General features: G+C 54.3%; 2 protein-coding genes across 4 annotated transcripts; one reads left to right on the top strand and one right to left on the bottom strand.

Annotated features, from left to right (window-relative positions):
- Positions 1 to 428: 428 nt before the first annotated feature.
- Positions 429 to 5,503, top strand: C1QL4 (complement C1q like 4). 2 transcript variants are annotated; one of them, XM_070621182.1, is made up of 3 exons: positions 429 to 2,460; positions 4,642 to 4,781; positions 5,327 to 5,503. In XM_070621182.1, exons 1-3 carry the CDS (start codon positions 1,924 to 1,926, stop codon positions 5,331 to 5,333), a joined length of 684 nt encoding a protein of 227 aa, XP_070477283.1. In that variant the 5' UTR covers positions 429 to 1,923; the 3' UTR covers positions 5,334 to 5,503. The 2 variants fall into 2 exon arrangements, with proteins under 2 accessions (XP_070477283.1, XP_008520290.1); XM_008522068.2 differs by lacking the exon at positions 5,327 to 5,503 and having other exon boundaries at positions 1,118 to 2,460; positions 4,642 to 4,933.
- A 587-nt stretch (positions 5,504 to 6,090) lies between these two features.
- Positions 6,091 to 12,902, bottom strand: TROAP (trophinin associated protein). 2 transcript variants are annotated; one of them, XM_008522062.2, is made up of 15 exons: positions 12,599 to 12,902; positions 12,161 to 12,315; positions 11,870 to 12,056; positions 11,194 to 11,351; positions 10,963 to 11,100; positions 10,689 to 10,771; positions 10,133 to 10,185; positions 9,527 to 9,648; positions 8,459 to 8,575; positions 8,268 to 8,351; positions 8,067 to 8,126; positions 7,682 to 7,816; positions 6,897 to 7,515; positions 6,428 to 6,621; positions 6,091 to 6,267 (listed from the first exon to the last, which is right to left on the bottom strand). In XM_008522062.2, the coding sequence occupies exons 2-15, from the start codon at positions 12,302 to 12,304 to the stop codon at positions 6,220 to 6,222; spliced, it is 2,142 nt and encodes a 713-aa protein (XP_008520284.2). In that variant the 5' UTR covers positions 12,305 to 12,315; positions 12,599 to 12,902; the 3' UTR covers positions 6,091 to 6,219. The 2 variants fall into 2 exon arrangements, with proteins under 2 accessions (XP_008520284.2, XP_008520282.2); XM_008522060.2 differs by having other exon boundaries at positions 12,565 to 12,686.
- Positions 12,903 to 16,435: the final 3,533 nt, after the last annotated feature.

Here is a 16,435-nt window from a genome sequence, read left to right as displayed (position 1 = left end):
AGGAAGGGAGAAGGGGCAGAGATCCTGGGGCTGGACAAGGTGTAGGACTAGGGCAGGGGTGGGGCTGGGCTGGGCTGGGCAGGGCAAGTGCGACTAGAACTGCGTTCTGACTATTTCTCCCCAGTAGACTGTCTAAACTCTTCAGTCCTGAGATAGGAGGGATGGCATTCCTGGGGTCCCACATTTAGGGACTAAGAGGAAGACATATACAAAACCTCCCTTGAAACAGCCCTCACACACACACATGCAACGACAACACACAATCTGCAATCCCACTCACCCAGGGACACACGAGGCCGGGGTCCCAAGGCCATGTCCACACTTGCCAGCACACTGTCACAATGCACAGGCCCAGAGCCTACCACTCTGCTCCAAGAACCGCCCCGCCCCCGCGTCTTCCCCACAGTTGATATGTCACATTGGAGTCCGAACACGGACCTGGGTGTCTCTCTGCAGCGCGCCATTTACATTTCTCTCTCGATCTGTCAACCTGTCTCGGCTCAGTCTCTCTCTCTCCGTCTCTGTCTCTCCCTCTCCCCCTCGGGGGCTGTCAGTTAGTCTCTTTCCCAAGCTTTGTCTCTGTCTCTGCGTCTCTATCTGGCTTTCCGTCTCTTGATTTCCCTGTCGCTCCTTCTCTGCTTTCCTGTCGGTTTCCTGCTCGCTCCCCAAGGCTGGTCTGCTTTCTCGCTCTCTCTCCTCCCTCACTCACTCGGCTGCTCTGCGCCCCCCAACACTGGGGGTCGAGGGGACGCGGGACTGGAGATCTACCTTTTTCCGTTCAGGCCACCATGTGCCAGTTGAACCCTTTACCATATGTTCTTTGGTCACGGGCACTGCGGGGCGTGGGGTGACGAATTTCTGTCTTTTCTCGCCCTTCTTGTTTGTGGGCTTCTCTTTGGGGGAGGAGGGTTCTTTTTAGCCCTGGAATCCTTCTCCGTCTTTTCTGTGTGTGTATCTCCACCCCTTTTTATCCCATCGCTGTTTCTGGCTTCTCTGGGCTCAGGGAATACCACACTCGGGGAAGAGGGTGAAAGTAAGGATAGGGTGGGGGCAGTGAATCCCTGCAGAACCGGCTCAGAGCGGGGCAGGAACCGAGAGGCTGGATGGACGCGGGTGGGGGCCTTTGCCTGCCCCGCCCCCGCGCTTCCCGCTCTGGGCACCAGGGGTCGCTCCGCCCCCCGCCGCTTATAGAGGCTCCCGCCGCGCGGCGGCTCACACCACCCGCACCGCCGCCCCGGGAGGGAGGGGAGAAGGTTGGGGACGCAGAGAGCCAGAGCGCTAGCAGGAGAGAGACGAGGGACCAGGGCTCTAGCAGGGGCTGGGGCAGCGGCGGGGGTCGAAAGGCAAGTCAGTGCTCGCCAAGAACCAGAGCGCAAACCTGTGAGGAGGTCGCGTCCGGTGAGCGCCACCCGCAGCGCAGAGCCCGGGACGTCCAGAGTGCGGAGAGTAGTCCCCGCTCCGGCCGGGAGCGATCCGTCTGGGTAGCCGGGGACCCAGGCGCCGCCATCCTTGAGAAAGCAGCTGTCCGGAGAGCAGGCATCCTAGATCTGTAAGAAACCAGCCGTCCGAGAAGCCGCTGATTTCAGGCACCCGGGAGTGTTAGGCTGAACAGGAGGGTAATAGAGGACCGCGGGTTCTGAACCGTCGGGAGCTGCCTGTGGCCCAGCCCACGGGGGGACCTCCGCCTTGACAGATTTGGGGAACAGCACCGCTGAGGCGGGAGCCCTCAGGGGCGGGGGGGCCGGGCGCAGCCGTCGGGGGGTTCCCAACCCAGGCCCGAGCCCGGCCACCGCCTCTGGGGCCCGAGGAGAGCCCCGGGCCTCAGTCGCCATTGCGCCCAAGAGTGAAGAGGATCTGCTGGCCCTGGCCGCGTCTCGGCTGAGCCGCCGAAAGCGGGTGGCGGGCGCGGCCGTCGGGGTGGCCATGGTGCTGCTTCTGCTGGTGGCCATTCCACTGCTGGTGCAGAGCTCCCGCGGGCCGGCGCACTACGAGATGCTGGGTCGCTGCCGCATGGTGTGCGACCCGCATGGGCCTCGAGGCCCAGGGACCGACGGCGCGCCAGCCTCCGTGCCCCCTTACCCGCCGGGCACCAAGGGAGAGATGGGCCGGCGCGGGAAGGCAGGTCTGCGAGGACCCCCGGGACCGCCAGGTCCCAGAGGGCCTCCAGGAGAGCCCGGCAAGCCAGGTCCCCCGGGCCCTCCCGGCCCAGGCCCGGGCGGGGTGGCACCCCCTGCTGGCTATGTGCCTCGCATTGCCTTCTACGCGGGCCTGCGGAGGCCACACGAAGGTTATGAGGTGCTGCGCTTCGACGACGTGGTGACCAACGTGGGCAACGCTTATGAGGCGGCCAGTGGCAAGTTCACCTGCCCCATGCCAGGTGTCTACTTCTTTGCTTACCATGTGCTCATGCGCGGCGGCGACGGCACCAGCATGTGGGCGGACCTGATGAAGAATGGACAGGTGAGATGCCCTCTCCCACCCAGCCCCAGATCCACCCGGGCAGCTTTATTTCCCTGCACTCATTACACAACCCGAACCCCTTCCCCGAACACCGTGGCTGAATCCAGGAACGGCCGGCTGCCAAGAACTTAGAAATCACTTCATTTAGTCAGAGGAATTGGGGGCTGAAGAAAGGAAACGACCAGCTCAGGGTCTCATGGAGCATTAGGAATGGTGTCAGAATTAGAATTCAGGACTCAAAATTTAATGTCTCTGCAGCTGCTACCTCAGACTCCGACTATAGGCAATCGTACACCAAACCTCTTTGGTGTCTTTCCCTGCCAATTAACATCCTTTCTCGTCCGGTCGTGAGACACCCTCTCTTTCGGGGTAGCCCTCCTGGGCTTCCAGCTTCCCAGCCTGGCGATGGGCGAGTTACCTGGAGTCTTGCTCCTTCGAATTAGAATGGAATCCTGGTCTCAGGCAATGGACAGTTGGCAGCCATTCCCATGTGGGGACATTCAGCTTGGATTTTTGAGGAAAAGGTAAAAAGAAAAAAAAACACTCTCTCATTTGCCAGGCAGGTCTGTTGCTAGCCCCAGGGCCTGGGGCTAGTCTACAGCAGGCCTTACCCTGTGCTGATAATACTGAATCCGTAGGCAGAGGTGGGAAATGGTAGGGCAGCTCAGGGGCCAGCCAGGCGGCTTGAAGGAATGGATTTGGAGGAAGAAAGAGGCAAGGGATGGAAAGAGCAGAAGCCTTGGGACCCCAGCCTGGTCAGTAGGCCCCACATCCTCCCTGGCAACCTCTCCGCGCCAGGTTCTGCTGCTCTCTGCCCCTGTGGTCAGATCAGAGTCACTGCTGCCTTGGCTTGGGACAATAGTCCTCAAGGACTCAGCTCAGGACTGGGACACGCATAGAAGGAGCAAGAGGCCGCAGGAGTGGGTGTCGGGGGAGGTGCTTGGGCCAGGCAGGCCAAGGGGGGGGTGGGGGGCGGGGTAAGGTTGGGGGTTGGGGCTGAGCGGTGACCTCAATGCCGGGATGGATAGGGTGGTGTTGACAGGGCGCATCAGGCCTGCTGTCTGGCTGTCCAAACCCCCGTCCGGATATGGCGCAGAGTTCTCCAGCTCCCAAGACCCGCAGGCACTGGACTGGGGTCTCCTCCCGGCAGGGCCGCCCCAGGAACCCAGGGAAAGGGAGTGAGCGTGTATGTGTGTCTGTGTGGGAGTGAGATAGTGCATGAGTGTAAGGGAGTGTGCGTGTGTGCCTGATGCGAGTGTGTCTGTGGGTGCGGGGTGCGAAGGTGTGAGAATAGAGCGGGGTCTATCTGCGTGTGGCGCTGAGTAAGTGTGTGTGGTCTGTGTCGGGTATCTGAGCGCAGAGGGGGCGAGGCTGTGTCTGAGCGTGTAGGTTTCCGAGGGGGCGGGGGCCGCGCGGCTCCCACTCAGTATTCCGCGGCGCGGGCGCTGCGGCCCTGGGGATGGTAAATAGTGATTAGAATAATGATGAATAATTAATAAGTTAATAATCAGCCCCGCGGGACAGCAGGAGGGGGAATGGGGAGGGGGCTGGCGGCCCGAGGCGACCGGCAGCAGCGAGGCCAGAGGGGAGGAGAGGCCTGTTAGTATGGAAGGCGACCCCCACGTCGGGGCGCCAGCAGGCGGTAGGAGGGGAAATAGGCTCCCGGAGGCAAGAAGGCATCATTGCACTTTGCTATGGCCCGGCATTCTTGCATACGCAGAGACACACCTGAGCCCTATCACACTGGGGGAAAGGAATGCAAGTTTAGGGGTTCAGCTTCTTAGAAATTTTCCTACAGGCAATTTTTATTTTTTAAATGGTAATCGCAAATCCTATATAGCATTTTATATGTGCAAAGCACTGTTCTAACACACTTCACGTGTAACAACTTATTTAGTCTTACCAACCTTATGAGGTAGGCTCTATTATTATCTCCCACCATATAGCTCAAATTGAGGCCCAGAGAAGGCATGAAACTTGCCTGAGTCACACGGCTAGTGAACGGCAGTGCCTGAGCAGCTCAGGGATCTCCTGGACTCTCCTTGTCCTCCCCAGCCCCTGCCGTCTGCTACCCTCACCGGGCCTTCACATGCCCAGCTGCACCTACTGGGCCCAACCCCTCTCATCGCTCCAGCCCCACACAGGACATGAGTGAGTTGTTCTCTTCTTCTCCCTCACTAGGTCCGGGCCAGCGCCATTGCTCAGGACGCGGACCAGAACTACGACTATGCCAGCAACAGCGTCATCCTGCACCTTGACGTGGGTGACGAAGTCTTCATCAAGCTGGACGGGGGGAAGGTGCACGGCGGTAACACCAACAAGTACAGCACCTTCTCTGGCTTCATCATCTACCCGGACTGAGCCGGGCCCCATCCCCCGCGCTCCCGCTCGCCCTGCGCCTGAGCTCCCCTCCTCACCCACCTTCAGCTGGCCCCACCCAAGGCGCCACCCCAATCCTTTGAGAGCCTGGCGGTGGGGCCAATCCTCCCACTCCCGGAAGCGGCCTTAATGGGCGGACTCTTGGTGCTCCGGGGTATAAGTGGCTGGAGAGTGGAGGAAGCCAGGGTGGAGAAGGAGCAAAGGGGCTTGGGAAGGGACCAGTGGCATCCCTGTCTGCCTGTGAAAGCCGGGAGGTAGAGAGGCCACGGTCGTGGCTTTCCTCTGCCGGTAGCTGGGGAACAGTTTCACTAGCTAGAGCTCAGAGCCACTGAAAGCAGAAGGGAAGCCCTGGCATCTTGGGAGGGAGAGAATAGAAACAGGAGCCCATCTAGGCGGGAGGAGAGGAGACACTAGGATGGGGTAGGCGCTGGTCCTGTCATGACAACCTTCTCCTGCCATCCCCTCCTCCCCTCATGTCTATTTTCAGGCTCTAAGGTCTGGCCCTGGAAGCCTTCCTGTGAACTGGAGGAACTAATGAATTCTTTCCTAGCATTTAGAACTCATTCTGTACAGTCCCCATTTCATCACCATTTCACCCTCATCTGGGTTAGGCCCTGGGGCTACAGCTGCTGTTGCCTCTTCGAATAAAGTGAAGTTGGAGAATGTGTGTGCCTCCTAACTTGGTGCACGGAGTGGGCAAAAGTGGCTGACCCAATCCCTCACTCCTTCAAGGACTCCCACCGTGACCATCACTGTCTGCCAAAGCCTGCCTCCAGGGGAGAAGAAAAGGGGAGTAGCTTAGGGCTTCTACTCTGCTATGGAAAGAAAAGGGTCTCAGCCTCAGGACAGCTTTGAGGCCTTACATTGTAGGGAGACACCAACCAGAGTGACACTCACAAGGGAGGATTCCAAAGACACAGGTCTGGTGCTTCTGCTTTCTGCCTGATGCAGGGAAAGAGTTCTAAGAGGAGCTCTAGGGGCTACGGGAGTAGCTGGTGGTTCCTGTCAGTGGCAGTGATCTCCAAGAGCTAGGAGAAGGGCAGGCGGTAGGCCCACATTTGCCCCCCAACACACTCCTAGCGCTTGCTGAGTGGGATGACTTCCTCCCTTCAGGACAGCTCCTAGGTGAGGGAGCCTAGGGCATCCTGAGAGCCCAGGGCTGGCTTCTAAGCTGGAGGACACTGCCACCGTGTGGGCCATCAGAGAGTGACAGCAGTAGATGGCTTAGGTTGGACCAGAAGGAAACAGGTATTTTGACACTTAAGAAACTTTATTGAAGGACAAAAGGGTGTTGGCTCCCAGTCCATGGGGTGGACCAACAATAAATAAGGGCTAAAACGAAGGAGCAAGGCAGAGCAGGAGTAGGTGGAGGTGGATGCCTCATGATGGCGAGTCCTGAGGGGCAGCAGAACCAACTGGAATAAAACACTGGAGACAGAGAAGACCTTGTCACAGCCCACTCATCCTTGAACAGTAGCCAACCCTGCTCCCTGACCTCTGTAAAGGAGCTGAGGTTGGCCCCTGCCCCACTTCCTACTTCCACAGGCTTGCTGTGCAGGCACAGCCTGGATGTGGAACACAGGCTCACCAGGGCATCCTGCCATTCGAGTAACGTGGCCACAGGGTTGGTGCAGACCCGGGTGGGTCCTGGGGGAGGGGCTCGGCTGGTGTAGAAGGCACACTCATCATCCAGGCGGGCTTCATGGAAGCAGTGGATGGCCGTCAGACATGCTTTGAGGCGCTGCCTCAGGGCCAAGGCTCGAGGGGCCAAACTGTTGGAGCCTGAGGGCCAAGGGCCACAGAGAGTTCAGGGCAGGCTCTGGAGTCCTATCCTCCCACCATAACCTGCCCTTTCTCACTCCCTTCCCAAGGGTCAAGCCAATTAGGAGCACAGGGCTGGAAGCGCAGCCTCTCCCTCCCTCCTGAGGGAGAGCCAGGCTGGGGCAGGGGAGGTGGGGAAGGGAAAGCATGGGATCACCTGGTGCAGGGCGGGGCCCCTGCTCCAGCATGAGATGAGGACCTCCTTTGTTCACAACCCCTTCCAACCAACTCCTTACCTGCCTGGCCTGTTGGGGGCTTCAGAGACTGGAGTGAGCGGATAGAGGGGCTGGCACAAAGTGGGCGTTGGGAGGAGAAGATCAGGCTGGTGGTCTCTGGAGCCCCCTGACTGTGGCAGGGATGTGGGCTGGCCTCTGGACTTCTAGGTTCCAGGGAGCAGGCCTCTGATGCCCCAGACTCTAGCCTAGGGGAGGGCTCTGGGAGTCCAGTCTGCCTCTGGGGACAGGCCTGAAGGGGTCCAGGCTCTACCGGAGGGCAGGGCTGTTCCTGGGCAGAGGGCTCTGGTACCTCAGGCTCCCTCCTATGGCAGGACTCTGGGGGCCCTGGCTCTGCGGGAGGACAGGGCTGAGCTACCTCAGGCTCTGCTCCCGGGCAGGGCTGTGGTTCCTCACCCTCCTCTGGAACGCAGGGCTTTGGCAGCCCAGAGTGCTGAAACAGTCCAGGAAGGTGGGAAGTCCCCAAACTGTGCTCTGGGGCATTCCGAGTTTTAGAAATCTCAGCCAGCAGAGGCCGAAGTTCAACCATATCCAGAGAGGAGCCTCCATTAAGGGGGGCACATTTGCCCCCTGCCAGCCCCTCTACCTCCTGTCGCAAAAGCTGCTGCAGGATACCAATGCGCTGTGGATGGGAGAGAGTAAGAGAGTACCCCAGTGAGGTGTCAAGATGTGGGTTCAAGTCTCTATCCACATTGTCCTATCCCATACCCGCCTCTTATGCTGTTTCTCCCTTTCCCAGCCCTTTCACTACCCATCAGGCATCACAGCTGTTGCCCACTCAGACCCACCTGCATCTTCAGCTCCTGGAGGTTGGGGGTTCTACTGGGGTGGGGTCCATAGGGAGTTGCCACAGGTAGTGTCCCAGGCCCCTCCTGCAACCTTATACAACTCTCCTGGTCAAATAACCGAACTGCAATCTGCTCCTGCCATATGATAGGGGAGGATAGGGGCCATGTGAGGAAGCTAGGCTAGGGCAGGAAGAGCAGTCTGAGTCCCACCCTCAGGAAGAAGGGACCAAGTTCCCTAACTGAGAGGCCTTAGACTTAGATTAAGAGGGACAGCAGAGAAGCAGGAGAGTTAGCTTTTCCAGAGAGCCCACCTGCCTCAAACTGCTGGGCCTCATGAGAACAGGAGAGTGAGGGATCTCAGCATGGAAATGCTTCTGATACTTACCCAGGGCAGGGCAGGCTCTTCTGGGCAAGACTGAGGGGAGAGGCCACTCAACCACTGGGCCTGGAATAGAGGCATGATGTCAACAAGGCACCCACAGATGGGGCCCAATCTCCCCTTGCGTCTTGACTCTCCCTGTACCCATCCATTCCCTTCCTCTCCAAGCCCTGGCCTATGCCAGCTACCTCCCCTGTCCTCTCGTACCTGTTGAACTCTGGGGGCTGATGGGATGGGTGTAAACTGGATTTTGGGGCGAATGGCCAAACGCCGCAACACTGAATATGAGGTCTGGAAAGAGACAGGAGTGGTTGAGCAGAAACAAAACCCAGACCTAGCAGAGATCCTGGCCAGACTGTTCTGTCCTTGCCCTGCCCCCAGGAGTTATGGATACAAACCGGAGCTGAGGGGGCAGGGGACAGGACACGCTGAGCCCGTCCAAAGGGTGATGGACGGGCAATGGAAGGTGGCGCCACACAGCCAGGGGAGGGCATCAGGTGGGAGTCATGGCTGTCCTGTGGAGAGGAACACAGAGGAAGAGTGAGCCCCTCCCCCTTTGTTCTCACTGCAGTAGCCAGTGTGATTCTTTTAAGACCTAATCAGATCATGTCACTCTCCCTTGTTCATCCCCCCACCCCATGGCTTTCCACTCATTGCAAGTAAAAGCCAAGGTCTTACAATAGTTTATAAGTCCTTACCCAATCTGATCCTGTCATCGCTCTAACCTCACTTTCTGTGGTTCTCCTTACTCTGCTTCAGCCTTGCTGGCGTCTCCTTCTTGCTGATCCTTAAACACACTAGGCACGTGCCCTCCTCAGGGCCTTTGCACCTGCAGTTCTCTTGGCCTGGCACTTCTTCCCCCAGATATCCGTATGTCTCACTCCCTCAATTCTTTCTTTCTGGTCTCCACTTAAATGTCGTCTCCTCAATGAGATCCCCCTGACTAATCTATTTGAACTTGCAGTAGCAATTCCCCCACTTCTGCTTCAGTGCCTTTTTTTGTTTTTTTGCAGAGAACTTATCACTGTCTGACATACTATATATTTTACACATGAGTTTATTTTCTGTCTCCTCCTTCTAGATGTGAACTTATTTACTATTGTATATCCAGAACCTAGAACAGTGCTTGTCACACAGCTGGTCAATAAATACTTGTGGGGTGAATAAATGAATGAATGCTTTTGGCTGACAAGTGTCAGATCTGTCTGACTCTCAGCACTGTATGGTAATACAAATATATACAGGACTGTGACCTCTTACCCCAGGCCCCAGACACCTGGTAAACAGAGGCCAGTCCCACTCTAGAAAGGGCGTATGCCCATCTGAGGCAAACTGAGGGTCAATTAACATCCAGAGGCCCAGGCCCAGAACTGCCTGGCTCCACCCACAATCCTCAGTGCTGGTTGGGGAATTTCCCCAAGTATCTCTCTGCCCCTTTCCCCCATCCCAGGAGGGTCCCATCTCACCCTGGTTCGGGTTATCTCTCTGGTTTCTCTTAATGGTACCCGCTGGGCCAGACCAAGGGGACCCCCTCCTCCTTCATCTGAGTGAGTGACAACTTCATGTTTTCCTTCAGGGAGAGAGGAAGCTAGGAGGAAACAGAAAATTTAATATAATGTCTGGAACACCCACCAAAGTCTGGCACAGGGCACTGCAACCTCCTCTGAAGAAGGTACGCCAGTTTGACAGGCCTCACTCCACCATCAGGGGCGGGACCCATCCAGCATCCCCTTGGAGTCCAGCACTATCTCAGTAATCACTTATAAATCCGGACACTCTGAGTGGGCTAGGGGTGTGGTGATGGCTCTTAGGGGCTGAGGCGAGAGCAGTGAGTGGAATGTAAATCTTGCAGGCAGTGGCAGGGAGAGGGTAGAAAGGGGGACCACCTCCTTTGACACAAGTGCAACTGAGCCAACCTCTGGCCTATCAGGAAGGTCTCTTCCTTTCTGGCTCCTTCTGATCTCGCCTTTCCCCATCCCCCCCAGCCTGCTGAGCTTTCTCTTGTCTTGCTCCCTGCTGCAGACAGCCAGCTCGCCTGCCCCTATTCTCTTCCCATGGCCAGACACACTCACCAGGCTGGACTGGGGTCTCCAGGAGCAATCCCGAGGCCTGGCTCACTGAAGTCCTGATGGCAATAAGGACAATGGGCTAGCAGTCACTGAGTACCAAGTATGAGCTGGGCACTGTGCTAAGTGCTTTACAAACATCATCTCATTTAATTCTCATAACAACCTCTAATGATGATACAAACATTAACCTCATTTGACAGATTGAGGAAACTGAAGCTCGGAGGTTAAGGCAAACTTGCATAACTAGTAAGTGGTAAGAGTCAGGAACCAAACCCCAATTCCATTTATTGCTACAGTCTATGCTCTAGCCACTAAACAAAAGAGATGGCACCTCTCATTTCTGTCCCCTTCCCCCCCCTACAATCTGAAGAAACTGATGCCATACTGAGGTCTGGCTGTGAAGGCCTGCACCCTCTTCCAAGCGCTCACCCTGGGAAGGCACAGGTTTCCTCCTTCCCATCCCGGGAAGTCCTAAAGCTTCCGAGGAAGGCCCCAGCCCCGAGGGACCCCTATACCCAACACTGGATCATCCTTTTCCAAGTGACCCTCTCCTTCTCACCGGCTGCTTCCACTTGTCTCTCTTCTTAGCTCCTTGAAACTGGGGCGAGCGGAGGGGTGCAAGGAACGTCCTGAAGGTGGGATCTGACCCATAAGAGCAAGAGATAGAAGCAGAGTCAGAGGTAGTCCCCAAACCCTCCGGCCTCACCACCAATGTCATCTGCTTCCACAGAACCCCTCTGGCTTATCATAAGGTATCTTCTCTCCTGAGGCCCAGCTCTGTCCCTGGAAGGAGCTCCCAGAAGCACTGAGGTCAGCCCCTCAAGGGCACTCACCAGAGCCTCTAGCCTCTGGGGGCACAAGGTCCGGCCGCGTGGTCCTGGTCCCTCCAGCCTCGAAAAGCAGGAAGCCCTGGCAGGGTCCAGTTGGTGGGTGGGGGTTTTGGGGGCCAAATAAGCAGAGGCCCGGGCACCCTAGGACATCAAAAGAGGCTATCAGCACAGGCTCAGGATTCCCTCCTCAGTGTACCCCAGCCTGATTTCCTCATATCCTTCCTGTCTCATTACCTGGCCCCTCCGGATGGTGCCTCCCTGGCTCCCTCGAACCAGGACTCTCTGAGCCAGACTGGGCTGCCGCCCCAGGTGACAGCTCTTCACCCCCTCACCTGACAGGATGGTGGCCAGGGCTGCAGGGTCAGCCACAAACTCTATGGCCCCTGGAGCCTCTGCAAGGGAAGAGGAGAAGGAAAGGTGAGAAGGAACAGGAAGGAGGAAGGCTGAAGGACCAGGGACCCTAGTGTAGTCACCTTGAGATAGAAGAGTGAGCCAAAGAAACCCATTCAATTGACCTCAGCTCACCAAACGTTCACAGTACTTTACATAAGTCACTGGGGCCCAGAGTTGAGTAAGACAAAGCCTCCATCCTGAAAAAGCTATTATCAAACTATAGAGAGGTAAGAGACTCAAGCCAAAGGATGGATGTGTTATAAAAGAAGTACTGCAAGGTATTAGAACACAGCGCAATTGATCATGACTAGGGGAGTTGGAAAAGGCTTATAAAGAGATGACATTTTGCTGAAGGAAGGAGAGGGCTTCTGAGAGCAAAGAGCTTTCCAGGAACAGAGACCAGGACTCATAGTAAGCAGGAGATCAGGAGAGTGCAAAGCCCCAAAACCCCACTGCACCCATCCCATTCTCCCAACCAGCCAAGGAAACTGTGTGTTTTCAAGCCTCCAGCAGGTACCTGTCTGGGTCGAGGGCCCAGCCTCCACATTTTGTCCCCCAGGGCTAGGTTTGAGCTCCTCCAAGGGGTTTCGGAGCTGAGAGCTCCCCACCAATCTCTCTAATTTCTCTGTTTGATGTGTGGCTTTCAGCCTGAGGCCTGCTGAGTCAACGAGCGGGTGCTGAATACTGAGCTTCTGCACCAATCTCTGCGGGAGAGGAGGACAAAAAGCTGGGGTTCAGCGTTGAGGTGTATGGCTGGTGTGTGCTGCCTCGTTGTAGCTGCTGTCTTCACCCACCAGGCCCCTCTTACCCTTGGATCTTGGTTCTCCTGGTCCACGGCGCAGGACTTGACTGTGGGGAGAGGCAGCCGTCTCTGAGAGCGTACGGGAATCTTGCTAGGGGTGGGAGATACACCCGGGAGGAGAGGATCCTTCCTGGCTCGGAGGGTGGCCATGACGGCTACAACTGAGATGGAGAAGAAGGCAGGATGGAGGATCAAAGCTCAGCCAGTTCGGGTCATTGGTCTTGACATCCCTAATACTCCCACCTCCGCCCAAATCCACGCGCCCAGAAGACCCCGGCGCCTGCAAGGCCTCTCTTTAGGGTGCCACCTCCAGACACCCTGAGCCACTCTTTGGCTCCAGGACCCAGAGCTGCCTCTCCTCCCTATGAGCCTCTACAGCCCTCATTCCCTCCAAGATCCCCGTGCCTCGCCTTCACCAGAACCCCTCAGGGTCGCCCCACTTGCTTCGCTTTTTCCCTGACTCGGCTTCTGCTGCTGCTACTTCCCCAGTTTGTAAAATACGCCACGCTCCTGATTGGCTCGTCCGCACTCCCGCGGAGGCTCGTGACACCTGACTCAGCCGTCCAATCCGCAGGCTTTGGAGGCGGGGCCGGAAGAAAGACTAGTCGTCGAACCGCTGTCTGGCCAGGAAATTACTGACCCGGCTCAATCAGCCAATCCGAGAGCGGAGCGCGGGGTGGAAGGTGGGGAAAAGAGGAAGGAGGACGCCATTCCGAGGCCGGGAAGGCGTGGCGCTCCGAGTCTAGGCGACAACGGGCGCCGTCGTACTCTCGCGAGGTCTCGGGACTGGTGAGGGAAGGTCCCTTCTCGCGGCTTTGTGGGATGGACTGGTTGCCCTGACTGCGGATAACCGTGTTGGAGGAAGGCCCGAGCGTCTGACCTGACTCTAACCAGAGTGCGGCGTCCAGCCTTGGGGACGTCATTCCAGACGCTTATAGGAAACACGTTATGCCGGGGACGAGGAACTGCCCCCAAACGGGTGGAGCGGGTTGAAGGGAATTGAACTGAGCCTAGCAATAACAAAAATAAAAAGAAACAATCGTTTTCTCACTCCAGCCTCACGACCTGATGAGGCGTGATCTCCGTTTCACAGATCAGAAACAGGATTCAGTGTTATTGGAACTCATTCAACACTCAGACCTAGAGGAGAAGGGTCTCACCTGCCTGTTTTTGGCAGGCAGGGGTGTGAAACTGAGGGAACCTAGACTGAGGAAACCTAAAATACACTGGTTAGAACGGATAGGGGTAACCCCTAATGGAAGATTGGAAATGGGCGATGGTTTCAAGTGGACGGGACTCTGGCAAATGTTGCCCTCTAACTACAGTGGTTCCTCTTATACAAGCCAGAGACTTGGAATTATTCTTGAACTCCACTTTCCCTCCCCTGCCAATCTCTCATTCACTCTTACTAATTTTACCTTTTAATTATCCTCAGAATTCATTTACTTTCTTCGTCTTCGTTACTACCACCGTATTCTACCCAAATGTCACCCAGAGGATTGCAGGAGGCTCCCGTCCTCCATTCTCTCTTGCTCTCCACTGTAATCCATTCACCGTGTAGCAGCTAGAGTAATCTTTCCAAAAAGCAAACCTGGTCATGTTGCCGCTGTTCGTTGACCTCTCCCCACTCAAACTCCCGGGCTTGTACCACGGTCCCCCTTGTTCTCTGCTTTCCGACTCTGTTGCCCCTTTCAGTTCCTCAAATTGTCGTGTTCCTCTAGTCTCTGTGTCTGGAATGCCTTTTTTGCTTCCACTTTGCCTATTTGTGCCTGCGAATTGATATTCACTGTTACTTCCTTAGAGAGGGCTCCCTTGAAGCCCTCTACTCATGACCCGCTCTTATCTAAAAAAGATTCTTTGGTTATGTTCTTGAAGAAGAGTGTTTGTTTCCTCAGAGCATGTATCTCAGTTGGTAATTGTATGTTCATCAATGTGAAGATAATATGTTATGTTTATTAAACTCGATCTCCTCTGCTAGATATCCATGAGGGTGCTGACCCTTTATTTTTGGCTTACCATCATATTTTCAATGCCTTGCGTTGTGCCTAGCTTGTAAAGGTGCTCAATATTTGTTAAATGAGTCAATGGATGGATGAATAATTGATCAAATGAATGCATGGAGAGACATGGAAGATCTCCAAGAAGTAATATTTGAACTTCCTCTTATAAATGAGAAGACTATTCTAGTCACTAGAAATAGTGCTTGCAAAGGCAAAAAAACAGGAAAGAATATGGAGTGTTCCAAGAGTAGTGAGTCCTTACGGGTAGATGGAACATAGGAAATAGTAGGAAATAAAACTAGAAAGGTGGTGGGGCCAGCCTGTGGCCCAGTGGTTAAGCTGGTGCGCTCCACTTCGGTGGCCCAGGATTTCTCCAGTTCAGATCCTGGGCGCAGACCTAGCATGCTCATCAAGCCCTGCTGAAGTGGCATCCCACATAGCAGAACCAGAAGGACCTTTAACTAGAATATACAACTATGTACTGGGGGGCTTTGGGGAGAAGAAGAAGAAGGTAGAAAAAGAAGATTGGCAACAGATGTTAGCTCAGCTGCCAATCTTTAAAAAAAAAAATTAGAAAGATGGTCTGAGTTAAGATAAAGGGAAAGTCAGCTTGTTCCACTAACAGATACTGTGAATGTGCCAGATCCTAACCACTAGTTCAGGAGAAATGGCTGCTAACAAGCTTTGTGCACATACTGTGTATAAGGCCCTTTGCTAGGCATTTGGAATACAGGGAGGAATAAGACTGAAGTTTGAAGGATGGGGAGGCATCACGACAGAGGCTGGCTGCAAAGTGGCTTCACACGATTTTAAGGTAGTCAATGCAGGGCAGGTCTGGTCCTCAGCTTCACGAACCTAGGAGCTTGAGTTTGCCAGGCTACCCAGAGTAGATCTTGGGAGTGACTCACACTAACCAAATTCGTAAGAGAAATTGAGTGATTTACCATGAGTGATATACCTTTCGATGACCAAAATATTTATGCCTGCTCCTCAGGGCACCACCTTCACAGAGCCAGGGTACAAAGGAGACTGATTTTATATCAGAAAAGTCTTTAAAAGAGCCAATGTTCAGAATATCTGCCACTCCTATCAGAGCATCTAATCTGTTTTCTACGTAGCGGTCAGAGTGATCTGCTTCTGTCTGTCCTTACAGGACCTTGCATGCGAGGATTTGAATTAATCTTCCTCCTCAGGTTATAACATAATGTTTTCATCGGCATGCAAGTCACCTTTCTTGTTTTATTCTATCATCCCCCTTCATGCCCTGCCTGCACTCCTATTCCTCTCCCCCTTAGACATCACTCTAATGTGCTTGATATATATATGTTCTTAACTATGCACGTACACTTGTAAAATATGTAGGGTTGTGTATTAGTTTCCTATTGCTGCTGTAAGAAATTGCCATAAATTTAGTGGCTTAAAACAATGGGAAGTTATTTTCATATAACTTTGGAGGTCAGATGTCTGAAATCAAGGTGTTGGCATGGCTACATTCTTTCTGGAGGCTTCAGGGGAGAGTCTGTTTGCTTCCCTTTTCCAGCTTCCAGAGGCTGCCAGCATTTCTTAGCTTATAGCCCCTTCTTTCATCACTCCAACTTTTTGCATCAGTCATCACATCCACTACTCACTCTGATCTCCTGCCTCCCTCTTATAAAAACTCTGTGATTACATCAGGCCTGCCCATATAATCCAGGATAATCTCCCCATCTCAAAATCCTTAATTTAACCACATCTTCAAAGTCCCTTTTGCCATATAAGGTAAGATTCTCAGATTCAGGTGATTAAGGTGTGAACGTCTTGTGTTTGGGGGGGGTGGGCGTTATTCAACCTACTACAGGTTGTTTAGTATATGTGTTTTTCATTTGCATAAATGGCATTACCCTGTAATTCTATTTTTACTTTTTTCAGTGAACTCAGTTTCTGGGATCCATCCTTATTGCTATATATAATCTAGTTCATTGCTTATAATGGCTGTTTAGGATTCCATCATAGACATCCATTATACTTTACTTATTCACTTACCACTTCTATAAATAATTCCAGAGGATGATCATCTTAGTGGTCCCCTGTGAATGCATTCAAGAATTTCCTTGGGACATATATCCAGGAGTGGAATTTCTGGGTCATGAAGCTTATGCATACTTAACTTCACTAAGTACTGCCAGATTATTCTTCAAAAGGTCTGTGGCTCTTTACACTCTCAACAATGTTACTTGAAAGTTCTTATGGCCTCTATCCTCTCCAACACTTGATATTATACCACTTTCTAATTTTTACAATT

Source organism: Equus przewalskii, chromosome 5 (genome assembly GCF_037783145.1).
Source record: "Equus przewalskii isolate Varuska chromosome 5, EquPr2, whole genome shotgun sequence".
Lineage (NCBI taxonomy): Eukaryota > Metazoa > Chordata > Mammalia > Perissodactyla > Equidae > Equus > Equus przewalskii.
This window is presented reverse-complemented; position numbering and strand designations above follow the sequence as displayed.

Bases quoted from the DNA above. Each gene is read 5' to 3' on its own strand.
- C1QL4 (XM_008522068.2), top strand. From the start codon at position 1,924: ATGGTGCTGCTTCTGCTGGTGGCCATTCCACTGCTGGTGCAGAGCTCC. The intron at 2,461-4,641 runs GTGAGATGCCCT...CTCCCTCACTAG, and splicing joins ACCTGATGAAGAATGGACAG to GTCCGGGCCAGCGCCATTGC.
- TROAP (XM_008522062.2), bottom strand. From the start codon at position 12,304: ATGGCCACCCTCCGAGCCAGGAAGGATCCTCTCCTCCCGGGTGTATCT. The intron at 8,127-8,267 runs GTACGAGAGGAC...CCTCTATTCCAG, and splicing joins CAGCCCCCAGAGTTCAACAG to GCCCAGTGGTTGAGTGGCCT. The intron at 6,622-6,896 runs GTAAGGAGTTGG...CTTGGCCCTCAG, and splicing joins GCCCCCAACAGGCCAGGCAG to GCTCCAACAGTTTGGCCCCT.